This window comes from Cnephaeus nilssonii (assembly GCF_951640355.1).
Source record: "Cnephaeus nilssonii genome assembly, chromosome: 1".
Classification (NCBI taxonomy): domain Eukaryota; kingdom Metazoa; phylum Chordata; class Mammalia; order Chiroptera; family Vespertilionidae; genus Cnephaeus; species Cnephaeus nilssonii.
Genome location: NC_137072.1, coordinates 2,428,106 through 2,450,270, shown reverse-complemented (window position 1 = coordinate 2,450,270; position 22,165 = coordinate 2,428,106). Strand labels below are relative to the sequence as shown.

The 22,165-nt window shown below is 41.2% G+C and overlaps 1 protein-coding gene and 1 pseudogene across 3 annotated transcripts in view; both read left to right on the top strand.

Moving 5' to 3' along the window:
- The window catches only part of SENP8 (SUMO peptidase family member, NEDD8 specific), a 29,152-nt gene extending 6,987 nt beyond the window's left edge, over positions 1-22,165 (top strand). For both annotated transcript variants that reach the window (XM_079790625.1, XM_079790624.1), the window contains one exon: positions 20,484-22,165. In XM_079790625.1, coding sequence (XP_079646751.1) covers positions 20,520-21,158 — 639 coding nt within the window. In that variant the 5' untranslated portion in view covers positions 20,484-20,519 and the 3' untranslated portion in view covers positions 21,159-22,165. The remainder of the gene's footprint in view (positions 1-20,483) is intronic.
- LOC307100302 (ribonuclease H2 subunit C-like) lies at positions 2,659-3,501 on the top strand (annotated as a pseudogene). Its single transcript has 2 exons — positions 2,659-2,914; positions 3,107-3,501. The product of its transcript is annotated as a ribonuclease H2 subunit C-like (transcript).

Genomic DNA, 22,165 nt, shown 5'->3' with positions numbered 1-22,165 from the left:
AAAAAAAGATAGAGCGAGAGGTGGATGTATCTAATTTTCCCAACACCATTATTTGAATAGGCTGACTTTACCCCATTGTATATTCTTGCCTCCTTTGTCAAATATTAATTGACCATATAGGTGTAGGTTCATTTCTGGGCTCATTTTATGTCTGTTTTTATGCCAGTACCATGTTGTTTTGATTATTATAGCCTTATAATATAGTTTGATATCAAATAGCATGATACTTCCAACTTTGTTAAGATTGCTGAGGCTATTTGGGGTCAGTTATAGTTCCATATAAATTTTTGGATTATTTATTATAATTCAGTGAAATATGCCATTGGTATTTTGATAGGAATTGCATTGAATCTATAGATTACTTTGCATAGTTTGGACATTTTAATGATACCAATTCTTCCTATCCATGAACATGGTATGTGCTTTCATTTATTTGTATCTTCTTCAATTTCTTTCTTTAGTATCTTATAATTTTCTGAGTACAAAAATGAAATCTTACCATCTGTCACAGCATGGATGGACCTAGAAGGTATAATGCTAAGTGAAATAAGTCAGTCAGAGAGAGACAAATACCATATTTCACTTATATGTGGGATCTACAGAACAAAATAAGTGAAACGAAATTGGGACAGAATCATTAACACAGAGAGTGGACTGGTGGTTGTCAGTGGGAAGGGGTATTAGGGGACTGGGTGAAAGAGGTAAAGGGTTTAAGAAGTACAAATTGGTAGTTACAGAATAGTTATGAGGATGTAAAGTACAGCATAGGAAATATAGTCAATAATATTGTGATAACTATGTATGGTGCCAGATGAATTCTAGAAATATTGGAAGGAACACTTTGTAAAGTATATAATTGTCTAACCACTGTGCTGTACACATGAAACTAATATAAAGTAATATTGAATGTAAACTAAAAAAAAAAGTGGGAAGTGGTACATTGTTTTTCTAACTAGAAATAATTGCATTTACTGGATGTGTGCACATTATCAAAAGAAAGGGGGGGAATAAAGCAGACAGTATCAAAACATAGAAGGAAAAGTTAAGTTTAAATAATCCTATTCTTAGAGAAAAACTAAATTTTAGATGGCTCTCATTCTTGATTATTTTTATGTATGTTTTTCTCTTACAAATTTTTTTCTTCTTTATTTTTTAATTAATAAATTTTTATATAACCTTTCTTTTCATAGCGTATTATGACCATCTTTCTTTTTTTAAAGTATATTTTTATTGATTTCAGAGAGGAAGGGAGAAGGAGAGGGAGATAGAAACATTAATGATGAGAGAGAATCATTGATCAGCTGCCTCCTACACGCCCTCTACTGGGGATTGAAACCGCAATCCAGGCATGATGACCAGTTACTTTTCCAAAAGCTCACATTTGTTTACACTCTGTCAACAATGAGAATGGCTGTTTTCCCAGACTGTCAGCAATGGTGGTTATTATCAGTTTTTCTCATCTTTGCTAATTTGGTAGGTTAAAAATGAAATCTTACTTTAACTTGAATTTCTTTGATTCATAGTAAGTATCTTTGATTCCTATTGGAGTATCTTTTCATCTCTTCATTGGCCAGTCATACAATTGTATAAGCTCTATTTTTCTAAATTTTTGTTTCCTTTTTTTAAAAAACATTTTTTTATTCATTGATTTTAGAGAGAGAGAGGAAGAGAGTGTGAGGGAAGGAGGGAGGGAGGGAAAAAGAAACACTGATATGTTTTTCCACTTGTTTATATATCCACTGATTGATTCTTGTGTGTGCTCTGACTGGGGATCAAAACTTCAACCTTGGCATATCTGGATGATGCTCTAAGCAGCAGAGCTGCCTGGCCAGGGATTGTTTCATTTTTAACACTTAAATTTTACTTCATCTAAAATATAGTAATTTGATATAAGGTATGAGATAGGGGCCTAGCTATTTTTTTTTCTGTTTAGGATTTTTTTTTTAATCTTTATTGTTGAGGTTATTACAGATGCCCCTAATTCCCCCCCCCCCCCAGAGCTCCCCTCCACCCAGTTCCCACCCCACGCCAGGCCCTCGCCACCCTACGGTCCACGTCCATAGGTAATGCATACATGCATATAAGATCTTTGTCTATTCTCTTCCTGTACCCCCACACACACCCCTTTCCCTCTGAGAATCCCTTTCTATGCCCCTGATTCTATTCTGTTCACCAGCTTATTCTGTTCATCAGATTTTTTATTCATTTGATTTTTAGATTCACTTGTTGATAGATATGTATTTGTTGTCACTTCATTGTTCATAATTTTTTATCTTTACCTTTTTCTTCTTCTTACTCTTCTTAAAGAATACCCTTCAGCATCCTATCTAATAATAGAGTAACATGTAAATTACCATCACTCCGCTATGCCCACGATTGGGCGGCGGGAGGCTGGGGGGCAGGACTCAGGGTGGCCTATCTGGCCATTGAGAGGCACAGATCCGCTGCCACTGAGCGGGGCTACCCTGCTGTTGAGAGGCGCAGGGGGCGGGACTCCCGCCCCCTGCGCCTCTCACCGGCCAGATCCCGGGCCGCTGAGGGGGTCCCGCCCCCTGTGCCTCTCAACAGCAGGGGAGACCCCCTCAGCGGCTGCGGACCATCAAAAGTGGGGGAGCGAGCTCTGGCCTCAGTCAGCGAGCCATGGAAACCCGGCAGAGGATGGAGAGCAGCGACGAGGAAGACATGGAGAAGCACCGCATCCACCTACGCCCGTCACTCTGCGCACACGCTGCACCTCCTGCCCTGTGAAGTCCGGGTTAACCGGCCAGCCCCTGTGGGGCGCTTTTTCACCCCGGCCATCCGTCAGGGTCCCGATGGACTCGAAGTGTCGTTTCGGGGCCGCAGTCTGAGGGGCGAGGAGGTGGAGGTGCCGCCTGGCCTGCTGGGATACGTGATGGTGATGGAAGAGAAGTATGTGGGGAAGCAGGACTTTTCTTTTTTTTTTTTTTTTTTTTTTTTAAAATCGATCAGCCGCCTCCTGCACACCCCCTACTGGGGATGTGCCCGCAACCAAGGTACATGCCCTTGACCGGAATCGAACCCGGGACCTCTCAGTCCGCAGGCCAACGCTCTATCCACTGAGCCAAACCGGTTTCGGCGGAAGCAGGACTTTTCAACAGGATCCGACAAGGACAAGCAGGAGCTGGTGGAACCCCCGGAGGCGCTGGAGCGGGACTTCAACCGCTTTATTCGTGCCTCCACCAGTTTCAGCCGCTTCACCCTGTGGGGCCTGGAGAGCATCCCTGGCCCGGATGCCAAAGTGCGTGCGGCCCTGACCTGGCCCACCCTCGCCGAAGCGATCCATAAACAGGTGCCACAGGACTGAGAACCAGCGCTTGAAACTGGAAGCCACCGATCCCTTCACCAGCTCTCCACTTTGGATCCACTGAGTCCACCCCAATAAATGAGCTCTTTCACAGAAAAAAAAAAAAAAAGTGGGGGACCTGGGTGCCTGTCTGCTCCAGCACCAGCGGACAGGCACCCAGCTCCACCGCGAAAAGCGAAAGCATGTAGGGGACCCTACATGTGCATGATTCAATCATGCACTGGGCCTCTAGTTTCATATAATACTGGTTTGGTGGTGATGAACTCCTTTAGCTTTTTCTTCTCTGTGAAGCTCTTTATCTGAATGATAGCTTTTCCGGATAGAGTAATCTTGGTTGTAGGTTCTTGCTATTCATCACTTTGAATATTTCTTGCCACTCCCGTCTGGCCTGCATAGTTTCTGTTGAGAAATCAGCTGACAGTCGGATGGGTGCTCCCTTGTATGTAACTAACTGCTTTTCTCTTGCTGCTTTTAATATTCTCTCTTTATCTTTTTCCCTTGACATTTTAATTATGATGTGTCTTGGTGTGGTCCTCTTTGGATTCCTTTTGTTTGGGGTTCTCTGCGCTTCCTGGACTTGTAAGTCTATTTCTTTCACCAGGTGGGGGAAGTTTTCTGTCATTATTTCTTCAGCTAGGTTTTCAATATCTTACTCTCTCTTGGCACCCCCATAATTCTGATGTTGGTACACTTGAAGTTGTCCCAGAGGCTCCTTACGCTATCTTCATATTTTTGGATCCTTTTTTCTTTTTGCTCTTCCGGTTGGGTGTTTTTTTGCTTCCTCATATTTCAAATCATTGATTTGATGCTTGGGATCCTCTAGTCTACTGTTGAATCCCTATATATTATTCTTTATTTCAGTCAGTGTATGCTTAATTTCTGACTGGTCACTTTCCATTTTTTTGACATTCTCACTAAGATCCTTGAAGGTCTCACTAAGTTCCTCGGAGGTTTCTAGAAGATTCTTGAGTAACCTTATAACTGTGGTTTTGAACTCTATATCCAATAGTTTGCTTTCTTCCATTTCTTTCATTTGTGACATGGTTCTTTGTCTCTGCATTTTGGCTGCTTCCCTGTGTTTGTTTCTATGTATTGGGTAGCTGCTAAGTCTCCTTGAGTTGATAGAGTGGCCTTGTGTGGTAGGTGTCCTATAGGGCCCAGTGGCTCAGCCTCCCAATCACCTGAGGTGGACACTCTTGGTGCACCCCTTTGTGGGCTGTGTGCACAATTTTGTTGTAGTTGAACCTTGATTGCTGTTGGTATCACTGGGAGGAATTGACCTCCAGGCCAGTTGGCTGTGAGAACCAGCTGCAACCTCAGTGGGAGAGCTGCTGTGCAGGAGACACCCTTATGGGCTGGACTTGCTTCAGTGGGGCTTTGGTGCTCACTGAGTCTGCCCCTTGCGTGTGTCACTTATGGATGTGAAGAGTTGTAATCTGATATGGTCTCACACTAACCACTGAGCACACTGGCTTTTGGGTCTCCAGGGAGGTGCAAAGTCATCCACTGCCTAGGGCCACCCAGCAGAAGCTACAGAGAGATCTGCAGATTCCTCCTCTTTGTATTGGGTTTGGAAGTGCCCAGACTAGGCCCAGCTGTAAAACAAGGTAGGCTGGTGCTGGTGTGGCCTTGGGCCTTTTATTGATAGCTTTGGAGCTCCCTGACCCAGCTGCAGCTTGTTTGACAGGTTTTAGGCTGAGACAGGATAGGCCAGTGGTCGGCAAACTCAGTAGTCAACAGAGCCAAATATCAACAGTACAACGATTGACATTTCTTTTGAGAGCCGAAAACCGACTTTTGCGCTTGGGCCACGAAGTTTCAATCACACTGTACGTGCGCGCCCACACGCGGTATTTTGTGGAAGAGCCACACTCAAGGGGCCGAAGAGCCACATGTGGCTCGGGAGCTGCAGTTTGCCGACCACTGGGATAGGCCATTCATATGCAAAAGCCCCTGCGCACAGCTTGGATGGGGTTGTAAATTGGGTGGGGCAGGGTTTCAGGAAATCACCAGGGCAGAGCAAACAGAAATGGCTGCCAGTCAGGGAGGTCCCAGCACAGGAACAATGACCTCTGCAAGCACCTCCATCTGTAAGAAAGCCGCCCCCGAGTTCCTGCCCTGGTGCCAAACAGTCCAGTTTCTCCCTGTATGTGTCTGGGTCCCCCAGAGCCTCGCCTGGTACTGGAGGTCAGAGCAAGTGGGAGCTTGTAAGTTCAGTTCCAGGTCCTGGCCTTTTAAGAGGAGCAGCTGGGTCTCGAGCAACAGTGTCACTCGCCCCAATCCACACTGGTTTTTACAGTCCGTAGTTCTTATTGCCCGTAGGGACTTCTTTCCCCAGCTCTGGGACCCTGGGCTGGGGGTCTGGTGTGGGCTGGGACTCCTCACTCCTCCAGGCGGCCTCCGCAGAGGCAATCTCCCTACCGATAAAAAAGCGGCACACCCGGGTGCCGGACCAGCCTATTCCGCGCCTCCGCACCTCCTACCAGTCTCAGTACACTTTCTTCTTTACCTCTCTAGTTGCTGTCCTTCCACTCAGCCAGCTTTCCCGCAGTTCTGGATGATAGTTGTATATTTTAGTTGTAATTTTGACATGGTTGTGGGAGGCAGCAAGTACAGGCTTTTACCTATGCTGCCATCTTGGTTCTCCCCTAGCTTTTTTTAAATCAAATTATTAACAAGTTATCACAATGCCATCAAGTAACTAACTCAGCAAGCATATTTTTTTTTTTTTTTAGCCATTAAAATAGACTTTATTGATGCTTAGGGAACTGATTCATTCTAAAAACTGATAAAGAGCCGAAACCGGTTTGGCTCAGTGGATAGAGCCTGCAGACTCAAGGGTCCCAGGTTCGATTCCGGTCAAGGGCATGTACCTTGGTTGCGGGCACATCCCCAGTAGGGGGTGTGCAAGAGGCAGCTGATTGATGTTTCTCTCTCATCGATGTTTTCTAACTCTCTATCCCTCTCTCTTCCTCTCTGTAAAAAATCAATAAAATATTTTTTAAATAAATAAATAAATAAATAAATAAAAACTGATAAAGAGAAAGAATAATTTATTCAGTAAAAATAGCTTTCAAGGTCATAATAAATAGCTACTAAGATAAAGACCATCATAGAAAACTTCTAGCTAATAAAATGGAATGACAGAATTAGAATATTACCATTTTGAAACCTGTAATAAAATAGTGGACTTAGGCAGCTATCAAAGGTTGCTAAGACTCTAATGCAATGCTGATGGCGAATTTTACAATGAATAATAAATCAGGCTAACAATATCTTTACCAAACAATTAACCTTAATATCACAAAGAGAGACAGGCATTATATACCTTCTGATAAATGTATACAATACTTAAAATATTCAGCAAGCATATCTTAAACTTTACTTCATAGGCCAGTGGTCAGCAAACTCATTAGTCAACAGAGTCAAATATCAACAGTACAACGATTGAAATTCCTTTTGAGAGGCAAATTTTTTAAACTTAAACTTCTTCTAATGCCACTTCTTCAAAATAGACTCTCCCAGGCCGTGGTATTTTGTGGAAGAGCCACACTCAAGGGGCCAAAGAGCCGCATGTGGCTCGTGAGCCACAGTTTGCTGACCACTGTCATAGGCAATTAGGTGCTAATAGATATTCTACCAAAAAAAAAAAAGTGTTTCAATGAGTCAAATGAGTTTGGGAAATAAATCAGACCAAGGAAAGGTAAATTTCTTTATTCCATAGCCTTTAATATGCTTATGTATATTAAGAATCTCCAATAAAGAGTTTTAAGATATGGCATTTTCTAATATATTTAACCATGTAATCCTATTTTTTTCTTTCAAGTAATACCTATGAAATCCTATGGAACTGTGCTGTTCAAAATAGTAGACACTAGCCACATGTGGCTATTTAAATTTAAGTTTAAATTAATTGAAATAAAATTAAATATTTAGTTCCTCAGTCACGCTAGCCACATTTCAGGTGCTTATTAGCCTCATGTGGCTATTGGCTACTATATTAGACATTGTAGATAAAAACACTTCCATCTTGGCCCTGGTCAGGTAGCTCAGTTTGTTAGAGTATTGTCCAATACACCAAGGTTGTGGGTTCAATCCCTGGTCAGACTAAGTACAAGAATCAATTAATGAATGCATCAATAAGTGGAACAGCAAATCAAGTCTCTCTCTCTCTCTCTCTCTCTCTCTCTCTCTCTCTCTCTCTCTCTCTCAAAAATCAATAAATAATTTTAAAAAACAAAACACTTCCTTTATTGCAGAAAGTCCTATTGGACAGTGCTTCTATAGAACATAATATTCATTGAAAACATGGAATAATCCATAGTTTCTCCTATTGATTTGTAATGTCTCCATCATTCTATTTAAAATTTCTAAAAATGCATGGGTTTGTGTTTCTGTCCTGGTACCACAAAGCTAGTTGAGAGAGTCAAGCTTCAGCATTGTTTTCTCAGAGCAGAACTGAAGGATTCTTGCATGAAGTAGAAAGTTAGACTAGAAGGGATAATTAAAGGCCCTTATATTTCTCAGACTCTGTAAATATAAACATTTCTTCGCCAAACTTGATTTATATCATGTTGAGATCCATACTTCATTACTTATGAGTTCATTCTACAATTATTTATTATCTGCCTGACCAGCTCTGTTTTAGGTCCAAGGCCTAGAATTGTAAACAAGTTTAGGCAGACAAGGTTCCTTGGTTTTCTTACTCTTAGGGAGCTTACCTTCTTGTTTTGGAGAGAAAAAGAACAAAGTTAACGAAGAAGAAAATAAATTTTAAAAACCATCAGATAGCCTTAAGTGCTATGCAAGGAACTGAAATTAAAGGAATAAGAGAGTGAGTGATGCCCTGGCCAGTGTGACTTGCTCAATGGTTAGTGTCAGCCTGTGCACTGGAGGGTCATGGGTTCGATTCCCGGTCAGGGACATGTACCTGGTTGCAGGTTTGATCCCTGCCCAGTTGGGATGTGTGTGGGAGGCAACCAATTGATGTGTCTCTCTCGCATCGATGTTTCTCTCTCTTTCTCTCCCTCCCTCCTTCCCACTTTCTTTAAAAATCAATAGAAAAAATGTCCACAACTAAGGATTAACAAAAGAGGGGGGGTGGTGGCCTCTAGTTTTGGCTGGTCACAGAAGATTTCTGAATAAATGGCTTTTAAACTGAAATCTGTCCAACAGAAGGAACCAACCACTCTAAGGTCCCAGCCCTCAGGAGTTGTTGCTGGTGGAAATAGTGTTCTTTCAGGGAGTCGGGAGAAAAGCATTTCAGACCCATAGGAGGATGAGGGGTGGTAGCAAGATTTATTGGAGCAAAAACAAAGGACTGTCCACGGGTGCCCAATCGTCCGTGATCCAGTGGCTTAGCTTTATCTTGCTGTAGAAGAAGTCCTGAGCCTGGTGAGCATAAGTGCCCACCAAGAGGGTCAGGATCCAGAGCTATAACACCATCACCCTGGGCTCTGTTAGTTCAACAGAGTCTCTGCTCCCAGCTGCACTCCTGGCCAGTGCTGTGCTGCCATACCCAGGCCTGAGCTTGGGCCCACATGGCTGCTACAGAGAGAGCATGAAGCAAACGAGCAAACTTACAAAGAACATGTACTACAGAGGTGAGCCTTTGTTAAGCCTTAGTTATATCTCCTTGGGTTTGGGAAGGGCCAGCTTTCTTTCAAACTCATCAATCTCTTTCACAACCCTTCATGGTTTTTTTCTGGGTCCTCCCCCTATCCAGTTTGGGTTTTTACTCAGGTTTTTCAGGCTAGACGTTGCCCCTTTATGTTGCCATTTTGATTCCTACTGCACATGCCTCAGTTTTGCCTTGTCATCTGGTTTATACTGCACATGTGCTTACCTCCTCCTGCACCATCTTGAATTCTGCACATGTGCCCAACAGAGGAATTTCCCCTTTATTGTTTACTAGAGGCCCAATGCACGAAATTCGTGCAAGAGTAGGCCTTCCTTCCCCTGGCTGCCGGCACCAGCTTCCCTCTGGCACCCAGGACTTGGGCTTCCCTCCAGCCGGCAGGCACCCGGGACCCAGGCTTCCCTCACAGCCCTGGCTTCATCCAGAAGGTCGTCCAAAAGGACGTCCCATCTAATTAGCATATTATACTTTTGTTATTATAGATTCCTCCCCTCCCCCACATTCCACTTCCAGGCTGGTTGTTCCTGGGGAGATTGTAAAGCCGATTCTTCCTGACTGCTTGGGGATTGCTCAAGGATTAAGTCCCTTCAGCAGAGGATGCAGTGGTCCCCTGGGGAGCCTGTGACTGCTGCAACTTCCTAGTTAATCAGGCCTAATGTTTAATTCAGCTCCCTAGTTTATTAGGCTTAATTCCTAATTTCATTTGCTTTCTTTATTAATAATAATTAGTTGGCTACCTACACTAATACTTTACACACCCCTTCAAGAATCCTGGGCTCTTATAATCTTACTAGAGGCCCAGTGCACGAAATATATGCACGGGGGGAGGGGGGTCCCCTCAGCCCACCCTGCACTCTCTCCAATCCGGGACCCCCCAGGATCGGGCCTAAACCGGCAGTCAGACATCCTTCTCACAATCCGGGACCAACTGCCTCCCCTCCTTGCCAGCCTGGTCACCCCACACAGCCTGTTCAGTCGTTTATTCAGTTGTTTTGTATGCAATGGTCTCTTAGCCTTTTATATATATAGACAAGGGTAAATGGATATAGGTCTCATTTTTTTTTTTTTTTTTAGCTCACCTGCCTGCCTGCCTGATCACACCTAACTGCCCCCCCTTGCTGGCCTGATCACCCCCAACTTGCCCCCCCTGCAGGCATAGTCGCCCCCAACTGCCCCCCCCTCCCGCCAACCTGGTCGCCCCTGACTGCCCCCCCCCCACTGGTGTGGTCACCCCCAATTGCCCCCCCCCATGGGCCTGGTAGCCCCATGCAGCCTGCTGCTCAGTTGTTTGGTCGCCCCTCACTAACCCCCTGCCGGCCTGGTCACCCCACACAGCCTGCTGCTCGGTCATTTGGTCGCCCCTCATTGACCCCCGCTGCCAGCCTGATCGCCCCACACAGCCTGTTCGGTCGTTATTCAGTTGTTTCATATGCCATGGTCTCTTAGCCTTTTATATATATAGACAAGGGTAAATGGATATAGGTCTCATTTTTTTTTAGCTTCTTCCTGCTGTCAAGGGGCGTAGTCCTGCCATCCCTGGACCCAGAAATTCTTACTATCTGCCAAAAGAAGAACGGAGCAAAGGGGAACAGGTGCCTTCATGTGAGGGAGAGGGGTTTTGTAATGTCTGGATCAGTCTGCTGTCCTCCTTGGAAGGTGACAGGCGCAATGTCTAGAGCAGTGGTTCTCAACTTTTCTAATGCCGCGACCCTTTAATACAGTTCCTCATGTTGTGGTGACCCGTCCCTCAGTCTGATTTGTGCACTGGGCCTTTAGTACTATATAAACAAGCCATCAGGCATTTACTAGTAATAAGGGGTATGCCTGTGAAAACAGAAGAAGAATATGCAAAGGTTAATGAATACAGCAAATCATAAACCAGTTCCTGAGTCTGCTGTCATTCGAGAATACTTCCAGATGTAAGGCTTTTGCTGGAATGAAAGCAAGCAGTGACAATCTGATAGATCCTTCTGGTGTTCAGTTTGAACATCTCTGGTGATGTCATCAGGTGCTCAAGTAAATTCTGTATACCATACACAGCCTAAGGGAAAAAAGTTTTCATTCTTAATGATTCCAAGTCAAAGGATGGTAGAAAAATATAACATTAGTTTGGAGGGTTGAAGAAAACTAGAAGAATTCAGGATTCAGTTCTGTTTATAGGTGAAAACCAAAGCTTTGAAGACAGTTAACTGAACTAAAGTCCAATATCCACAAGTGGGCATTGTGTGTGTGTGTGTGTGTGTGTGTGTGTGTGAGTGTGAACTAGAGTCCAATATCCACAACTGGGTAACATGTGTGTGTGATAGTGTACTACTAGAGGGTATTAAACGAAGGACAGACATGACCTGCCTCAAATTTTAACAATTACTCTGACAGCTGTGTGGAGAATTTACCAGAGAGTCAATAGTGGAAGTAAAGAGACGAATTGGGGTAGATCTAGATAAGAGATATTGATGGATTTGACTAAGGATAGTCCTAAAGATGGAAAGCATTGAACATATTCAGAATATCTTGGCTATGGAATCAAAAGGACTTATTATTGACTAGAGGCCCAGTGCACAAATTTGTGCACCAGTGGAGTCCCTCAGCCTGGCCTGCATGATCGGGCCGAAACCAGCTCTTCGACATCCCCCAATAGGTCCCAGATTGCTAGAGGGCACAGGCCAGGCTGAGGGACCCCACCGGTGCATGATCAGGGCCTGGGAGAGACCGCAGGAGGGCTCCAGAGCATGATGGTCCTGTCTTGTTCAGTCCAGATCAGCCAGACCCCAGCAGCAAACTACTTACCAGTCTGAGCGTCTGACCCTGGTGGTCAGTGCACATCATAGCAACTGGTCCATCAGTCGACTGTCTGCCCCCTGGTGGTCAGTGCATGTCATAGCAAGCAGTTGAGCAGCCTTAGCATATCATTAGCATATTACGCTTTGATTGGTTGAACGGTCAACCGGACACTTAGTGTATTAGGCTTTTATTATGTAGGATTTAATTTAATGTGTGAATAAAATAGAAAACTCTGGGGTGCTGTATATATCCTATGTAATAAAGAGGTAATATGCAATCGGTCGTTACACCGTGACGCATAATGACCGATCAGCAGGAGGGTGGGGCCATGAGCTACAAGTGGTGGAGAGCTACAGAAGGGCGGGGCAGCGAGCTACGTGCGGAGAGCTACGAGCAGCGGTGGGCGAGGCGGCCAGCTGAGGCAGGCGGCAGTGAGCTACTCGCACATGGATTTGTGCGCAGGGCCACTAGTTTCATTATAAAGTACTAGGTTCAATTTCTGGTCTAAATATTACAGGAAAAATTGGCACACAGAAAACACCAATGAATATATTTTGACCAAATAAATAAGTTTGCTTCTATGTAAAGTATAAGATTGTGCTCATACCTTAATTAATTATTAGGGAATCTGCTTCCTAAGAATTAGCGGCTTATGTTACAATGGAGAGTAATTAGACTGTTCCACTGAACTACCCCAGCCAGTAGAGTAGAGTCAATGAAGCAGAGAAAATTGCTGCCACTGGTGCAGCAGTTCTCTGGGAATCTCATGTTTTATTTTTAAAAACCATGATGAGTTGCATTTTAGGCTACAATATGTCCATGTTTATGTCAATAATTAAGATGTAACTGATTTTTTTAAATTTTTAAATAAAAGTAAATCTTCAGCCTGGCCTGCATGGCTCAGTGGTTGAGCATTGACCTATGAATCAGGAAGTCACAGTTCCATTCCAGGTCAGGGCACATGTCCAGGTTGCAGGCTCAATCCCCAGTGTGGGGCGTGCAGGAGGCAACCGATTAATGATTCTCTCTAATCATTGATGTTTCTCTCGGTCCCTCTCCCTTCTTCTCTGAAATCAATAAAAATATTTTTTTTAATTTTTTAAAAATGTTCATAGTAAAATGTTGATTGATAGAAAAAGTAGGAAAAAAAGATGTTACCAATTAAAATATTTTAAGTCAACAATTAAATTGCTTAGTTATTTTCCCCAAAGCTATTGAAAGTGAAACCCCAGGAAGATGCACTGTGATTAGCCAGTGTTTATTTTTGGTGTGCTTATTAATATCTGCTGGGCATGGCCATGTATCCAGTTAGAGCAGTACAGATCACATCAATGAGCATTTGCAGTTTGATAACATTTGAAACAAAAGCCAAAGGGAGCAAGGAAGGGAACTGCATTTAGAAACTTTTATCATCTTCACTGAAAACGAGTAGGTCAGCTGCACTTGGCACTTGGTACTGTTTTACCACTTTATAACCAGATGAGGCTGTTTTTGTTTTGGGGTTGTGTTTTGTTTGGTTTTGTTTTATGGAACCCTTACTAAATAATTAAAGAAAAATTAGTAAACGTTACAATTCTAGGATAGTATGTTTTCTCTATTGGGCTCTATCTGGATCATTACTTATTCATTTGCCCAGGCATATTTTCTCAGAAGCTATGAGAATTGTTGCATACGTAATGGATAAAAATGGGGCCACACACTAAACCTGACAAGCTTAGGGGAGGCCTGCATGACAGGTCTCACAAACGCCAAAGTAACTACACAGGATGGTCTGAAATTAAAACTTCCTTAACTAAGCCTATCTATTGTCTTTTTGCATCTATGATAACAGACCTGTGGACTGTCAGGGTAATTTTTTTTTTCAGACCCCTCTGGACACAGCACCAGAACAGAGACTGTGAAAACCCCTCATTGTTATTGTTACCATGTTCATTGTTAACTATCCTATACCCACCAATGTAAAAGAAGTATGTGTCTACTCATTTTACTTTTTATCCATTTCCAGAGACCCTCTTCCAGCCTCCCTAATCTATCACCAATGTATTTCATGTAACACCCTTACATCTTCTTTGATTCTCATGAGCAAAATAAGGTGCAAAACTGCCATTCTCCAGAGAGTTTTCTCAATCCGTTGAGATATTGCATTCCGGCAATTTTCGTCAATTTGGCTCAAATAAACTCATAAAAATTCTCTATAGGTTTGGATGTTTCTTACATCAACATCTTATGAAATACTTGTTAATTAAGATCCTCAGGTATATTTTTGATCTTCTGAAATAGTTATGTATCTATAAATTAGGCAATTCTTATTTATGTCCACTGTAATGAGTATTTTTAAGACATTTCCTCCTCAAAAATCCAGATTGAAACAGCCAACAGTAACACCTTTAGTTAAAGGTTAGTTATTCTACCTAAAAAAAATGCCTTTAAGATATTTTAATAAATAGCCCCAATGCTTTATTAGACCTTTAAAAGATCTTAAAATTAATTCAACGTAGAAATTTACAATAGGTTACATAAGAGTGGTCTATAACAGGATTAACACAGTTTTTCTCTAAGAAGCCAAGCAATAAATATTTTAGATTTTGCAGGGTACACAGTTCTTGTAGCTCTGAAACAGCAATAGACAATATGTAAACAAATGAATATAACTTTGTTGGAGTAAAACTTAATTTACAAAAACAGGCAGTGGGCCAAATTTAGTCTGTGGACTAATTTATTGACCCTTGGACAAGAAAACTAGAATTTTTTTTTAGGATTTTTTAAAGAGGACGACAAATTTTAAAATTGGCAAAGATGAGAGCTTAGAATTGTAGAAATCATAGTATCACTTGGAAACATCTTAAATATATAGATACCCAGACCCTATCCCCAGAAATAGATCATATCTGCTCTTTAAATTCTCAGTCCTGGACAGTGTGGCTCAGTTGGTTGAAGCATTGTCCTGTGCATCCAAAGGTCTCAGGTTCAATTCCCCTCTCTCTCTCCTCTTTCTCTCTCCTTCTCCCTCTCCCTCTTCCCTCTTCCCTCTTCCCTCTCTTCCTCCCTCACTCTCTCTCTCTTCCTCCCTCTCTAAAATCAGGAGGTCTTTTTAATTATTATTTTTAAATTCCCAAAGATGATTCTAATGTGTAACCCCAGCTACAATCACTAATTATCTGGTCCAAAATGCAGTATACAGGTGATTAAGCTGAGACCCAGAAGTTGAATGACTTCTCTGGAGTCAAACAGCTGGTTAATTGAAGATATGAAGCGATTTCCAAATCTTCTGACTCCCTACTTGGTGTTTTTCTCTACTAGACCAGCAGCTTCTTCCTTTAATATCAGCAGGAAATCACAATGATTATTGAATTGTAATTTTTCCCTTTAAGTTATTTTTATTTTTATTTAATTATCTTCTTTTTATAATAAACAAATATTCAAGTTGTAGTATGCATTTTAAGGATTTTAAGATTTATATGAAAAAAAAATAGTCTTTTCCTTTGGTGAAAATTAACTTGTTTAGGGAGTGTTCTATACTATTGAATTCAATATTAGTTTCATTTCACTACAGAAGTTGGAAGATATAAACTAAACCTTGTAAGCACAGGGTTTGTGTATACTGACAACACATTAACATCATTGCTTCACTGAGATTGAGAGAACCATTTTCTCTGGAGTTTAGCATTCACGCTTCTTTTTCAAAGGTAAAGCACAAGAACAATGGAGTTGTACCCTGGCTAGATTTATCCTTGATGACTTTATGTAAACAAACAAATGCTTTATGTTCAAAAAATCTTTAAGGTATATTATTATCACCCCAAATATAAGGAACAGAGAAGGAAGTTAACTGTTTTTGAGAGCCTGGTATATACTAGATATTGTGCAGAGTGTTTTCATTTGTTTTTAATTCGTGTAACAACCCTGGGAGGCAGGTTTTATTATTACCTCATTTTACAGATGAGGAGAATGAGACTCAGAAAGGGGATGAATAACTTGCCCAGGGTCACATAGATAGCAAGTGGCAAAGTCAGAGCCTGGACCCAAAGCCTCCCTGTCCCAAAACATAGAACTATAATATATTTTGTAGGATTTTACAAATAGGACTCTGAGGAGGTCATTGTCTCCCCAGTTTACTCCCCAATATCCCTCACCATTCACCAAAATGAAGTACAAAGGTCTTTTAAAACAAACAAACAAAAAAATAAATAAATAAATAAAAATGGGGTGTTACAAACAATACAAAAATCATAAGAGACTTTATTTCTCTTTTTTCCCCCTAATCTGTTTTTTCTGACTCTCTTTTTCAAACATTTCATTCCTCTGGCAATCATTTATTGTATCTCAGATATGCCAAGCATAGTGCTCATTTTATAGAAAGGAATATCCCTAGGATGGTTCTAGATGGTTCTTGGTTCTTTTGCTAGGTTCCCTTCCATCTCCTTTTCCCTACAACATTAGTAATGAACTACAACTAAAATCCCAGGCACCCCAACTAAAATCCTCAGATCATTTCTTAATTCTTTCTTTCCTATGTAATCCACCTTCCTCTGATCACTTGTTGATTCTCTGTCTACAATATATTTTCTTCTTTGCTTCTCCATTCCAACTACCATTTCCCCTGGTTTAGGTGGTGTCCTCCTACCTTTACTTTTAATAACAGTCTAATTGATCTCTACCTTCAATTTCTCTTCCAAAAATTAAATCTATATGCTATGGCTGAATTGTTAATCTTCCTAAAGCATTGGCTTAGCTAGTCATTAATGGCTCACCTTTTCCTCCAGTATAAATCCCAAACTCTTTCACCTGGAATTCAGTCTGTCACCACTTAACTTCTAGTAATCTTCCTTTAACCCTTGCCTTCATACCTACTCTCACTTCATTCCAGCCAGACTACACTACACATTTAAAGGCACTTTCCTTCTCCAACATCTACAGGCAGCTTATGCAACTTAATAAAGGGAAGATAAATGATCCAATAAAAAAATGGGCAATGGAACTAATTAGAATCTTTTCAAAGGAAGACAGAAGGAAGGCCAAGAGACACATGAAAACATGCTCAACGTCACTAATTATCCGAGAGATGCAAATCAAAACGACAATGCGGTACCATCTCACACCTGTCAGAATGGCTATCATCAACAAATCAACAAACGACAAGTGCTGGCGAGGATGCGGAGAAAAAGGAACCCTCGTGCACTGCTGGTGGGAATGCAGACTGGTGCAGCCACTGTGGAGAACAGTATGGATTTTCCTCAAAAAACTAAAAATGGAACTCCCATTTGACCCAGTAATCCCACTCCTGGGAATATATCCGAAGAGACTAGAAACACCAATCAGAAAGGATATATGCACCCCTATGTTCATAGCAGCACCATTTACAATAGCTAAGATCTGGAAACAGCCTAGGTGCCCGTCAGCAGATGACTGGATCAGAAAACTATGCTATATCTACACAATGGAATACTATGCTGCGGTAAAAAAGAAGGAATTCTTACCATTTGCAGCAGCATGGATGGAATTGGAAAACATTATGCTAAGTGAAATAAGCCAGTCAATGAAAGAAAAATACCACATGATGTCACTCATTTATGGATAATAACATTATAAACTGATGAACAAAAAGATAGATACAGAGACAGTAAAGCATCATACAGACTGTCAAATTACAGGGGGAACTTAGGGAGAGGTGGGGGAGATAGATCAACCGAAGGACTTGTATGCATGCATATAAGCATAACCAATGGACGCAAAACTCGGGGGGGTGAGGGCATGTATGGGAATGGGGTGGTGGGGGCAATGGTAAGATATGTACACATATAATACCTTAATTAAATAAATAAATAAAGGCACTTTCCTTGCCTCTCTGCCTTCTTAATGCCCTTCTTGCATCTACTAGTCTTTCAAGAGCCCACTTTTATGCCACTTTCTCCTTGAAGTCTTTCCTGATCTGAGCTCTCCTTCCCTTTCACCCTCTTTGCCAGCAATGATTGTATTCTATATGAATTCCCATACGTTTGTTTTTATGCCTTATGGGTTTCTTCTCTTATTGAGAATAAGACATAAATTTCCTGAAGACACAATAGGTATCTGGATATACTATATATTATATATTTTTTTTAATTTTAGTTACCTCTGTTTCTTCGTTTTACATTGACAAATAATCTATATATTTGTATTCTCACTTTTCAGAAGAGGAAACAGGTTTCAAGAAATTAAGTAGTTTATGATCACACAGAACTGTAGGAGTAACATAACTGAGTCTAAAATTCAAGTCTTCACATGTGAAGTTTAGAGTTCCTTTTCTTGACCAAAGGTGATTTTCCAAAGGCTAGTTTGGTTCCATTTGCTTTATTTTTTAAAATATGTTCTTGTTTATTTCAGAGAAGGGAGAGGGAGAGATAGAAACATCAATGATGAGAGAAAATCATCAATCGGCTGCCTCCTGCATGCCCCCTACTGCAACCCAGGCATGTGCCCTGATGGGGAATCAAACCCCAACCTCCTGGTTCATAGGTCGAAGCTCAACTACCGAGCCATTCCAGCTGAGCCCATTTACTTTACAATTGTTGATGTTAAACTATTGCAGTCATACAGTATGGAATAGAATTAAGTCCTTGATTGACCCATTGTCTGTGTTGGATGTTTTCAGAATCAGACAGATAAATCAAAAACTATTTTCTGAAGAAAATCTTGGCTCTGCCTGTGATACTCCCTTCCAAGTGAGATGCCTGTATATCCAGGCACTCTACTCCTTGTAGGCTTCTATCCCTCGCAGGGCTGGCTGTTAAAATAAGAGTCTGGTTTCAGCTGGCAGCATAGAGAGCCGGTCTCCAGGTATTTGCTAGGCAGTACAGTCGGGCACTCCCCACTATGCAGTGTTCGTTGACAGCACGGGTGATTAAGGGAGCCTTGCATGGCACACATGCTGCCATGCTCTTTCCGCATTCGTACACTCTTCAGTCAGATCAGCAGCAAGCTGAGCACCAAGTGTCCTTGTAAATTGCTGTTAGCTCATTTTGCCATCAGGCTGAATATTACGCATCATTAGAAGAAATAATCCTTTGAAACAATTTCATCTGTTATAAAGATATTGGGGGGCATTAAAATTTCTTGAGAGAAAACTGTCTGACCTTAATGCAAAGAAAACTTTTACTTCTCCTGAGCAAATGCTTTGTGTTTACCTTATGGAGATTGTGAATATTTAACTTAATGCTCTTAGGTTAGCTGCCAAATAGCTTAGAGCCAAATTTGTGGCTCACTCATAACAAATGGGCTCTGTGCCTCATTAACTTTGTTCCTAGCTCCAATTTATGTCTCTGCTCAAGTTATTCCTTCTTCTTAAGAAAATCTTAGTTCATGCTATCTCATTTGATAGATAGATAGATGATAGATAGATAGATAGATAGATAGATAGATAGATAGACAGACAGACAGACAGACATACTTAAACAGCCCAGTATTGTTTCTGAAGTAGTTTATATTATGACATACTTCATGCACATAAAAGCCTCTTTGGTCTTTCTTAGTTACCTCATTTACTGTATTTACTGTATGTTTGTTTTTATATAGGTTTTTGCAGGGTTTTGATTACATGAAAATAATTGTGCCACAAAATTGAATTGTTTTAATAGTGTAGCCAGCCCTGGCCGGGTAAGGTTAGATCGTTGTCCATACGCCAAGGATGCCGGTTTGATACCCGGTCAGGGCTCATACAAGAATCAACCAATGGCCCGGGCTGAGTGGCTCAATTGGAGCGTCGTTTTGTGCACCAAAAAAAAAAAAAGCTTGCAGGTTTCATTCCTGGTTCACGGCATGTGCCTAGGTTGCGGGTTCATTCCCCAGGTGGGGCACATACGGAAAGCAACCAATTGATTTCTCTCTCTCCCTCTCTCCCTCTCTCCCTCTCTCCCTCTCTCCCTCTCTCCCTCTTTCTCCCTTGGCTGGGTAGAATCAGAAATGAATTTCATTTCTATTACACTCATGATTTTCTGTTCTTCACATTACAGTTTCTTTTAATTACAACTCTAATCACTGTCACTTTCCATTATGGAATGAGGAAGCAATATTTTATCTCTTGAAAATTAATGTGGAAATATAAACTATTTCCCTTGGTAATTAGTAACATTTTTTAGATTCTTTGAAAATTCATCTTTTTTTTTAAATATTTTATTGATTTTTTTACAGAGAGGAAGGGAGAGGGATAGAGAGTTAGAAACATCGATGAGAGAGAAACATTGATCAGCTGCCTCCTGCACACCTCCTACTGGGGATGTGCCCACAACCCAGATACATGCCCTTGACTGGAATCGAACCTGGGACCTTTCAGTCCGCAGGCCAACACTCTATCCGCTGAGCCAAACCAGTTAGGACTGAAAATTCATCTTTAATATTAAAAATAATTTGCCATTGTTATCATGCCTATTCATTAAAGGGCCAAATATATGGTTAATGCCATGGAGTTTAGGAAAACACTAGTTGTAACTTTAACCAATCTCTATATTTATAAAGGAAATTAAAAATCCATGCTTACTGTTTCAGCATAAAAAATTTCCCAAGTTTTCATTCCACCTAATTATAAACATAAAGCATTTATCCTGCAGTTTCCTGAATGTTTACTCTTAGGTAGGCATTGTTGTTAGTTTATAATTGTATTTAATTTTTCCCAAAACTCTGTGAGAGTAGCTATGATTTATCATCCCCATTTGACAGCCAGGTGTCATATTCAACATTAAATATTGTCTTCTGCCTCTCCTTCAGCTTTCAGAATTTCTGAGCAACCCTGGTCAGTACAAGATGGACCCTGTCGTCTTGAGTTACATGGACAGTCTACTGCGGCAATCAGATGTATCACTATTGGATCCTCCAAGCTGGCTCAATGACCGTATTATTGGGTTTGCCTTTGAGTACTTTGCCAACAGTCAGTTTCATGACTGCTCTGACCAAGTCTGCTTCATCAGTCCTGAAGTCACCCAGTTCATCAAGTGCACTAGCAATCCAGCGGAGCTTGCCATGTTCCTTGAACCCCTGGACCTCCCCAACAAGAGAGTTGTATTTTTAGCCATCAATGATAATTCCAACCAGGCGGCTGGGGGAACCCATTGGAGTTTGCTGGTTTATCTCCAAGATAAAAATAGCTTTTTTCATTATGACTCCCATAGCAGAAGCAACTCAGTTCATGCAAAGCAGGTAGCAGAGAAGTTGGAGGCTTTCTTAGGTGGAAAAGGAGACAAACTGGTCTTTGTAGAAGAGAAAGCCCCTGCTCAACAAAACAGCTATGACTGTGGGATGTACGTGATATGTAACACTGAGGCCTTGTGTCAGAACGTCTTTAGACAACGGCCAGAGTCACTATTGCAGCTACTCACTCCTACGTACATCACAAAGAAGAGGGGAGAATGGAAAGATCTCATCGCCAGACTTGCTAAAAATTAGATATTGTATATTTGTGACTTTTAAAGTCTCATTCTGCCTGTCCCCATTTGTTGAATGGCTGCAATCTCAGTGCCTGAGAGAAGATGCCGGATAGAGGCAAATTTAGGATTTTTACTTTTTCCTAAAAGAATATCATCCTCTACATTATCCTAATGGGAAGTTTCATTTTAACTGTACCTTGAGAACACAATGTTCTATGAAAATGTCTTGAAGTTATTCACCAAAACCTTAAAACCAAGCTATTGTAACATTTATTAATTACCTTTTGGTCTCCCTTAGCCACATTGGCTTATTCCAAAGGAAAATCAGTGATCTGTAAAACAAATTAAGGATACGTGAAATCTAGAGGAATGCAAGAAGAAAACAATAGAAGAACCAAAAACTTGTTGCATAGTCCACTGGCTGGAAGCAGATCAAGATCTAAATATTATGAGAATTATTCACTTCTGTGCTCTCTTCCATTTACCATGCAAAGCTTTCCTGGCTATCAGCAATATTTGCAAAGATTTTGTTATTCCATCTTTCCCCATCTGACTCCTGGATGCTTTATGAAAGGGGGAATCAAGTAACTTTGTTAAATTAAATGACTCTGGTAGACCACTTAGTTTGCTCAGTGAGTGGTCCATTTGCTACTCTGAATTGATAATAGCTTTCGTTTACCTTGTCTATTAGCCATGTGCACACTCCTTCCTTATATCCAAAGTTCTGTGGTTTTAAAACTCAGCTGATAACTTCTCAAGGTTATCTGTTATTTCAGATAAGTATTTCTGCTTTCTGATAGTCAGTTTTTTCTCTCCTCTTTATCCTTAATCTGGCAGAATTGTTTGATTTATATCATGGTGATTTTAGAACTACAATTGTACCTGAAATTTACAAACTGAAAATTGGTTTGTTTTTGAGATACAAAGGAGAAAGGGTGACCTTTGACCTTTTCACTTAATTCAAAATGCAGACAATGTAATTTTTAAAATGTGGAACGAAGAGTAAAAAGAAATTCTGTCCCTCCT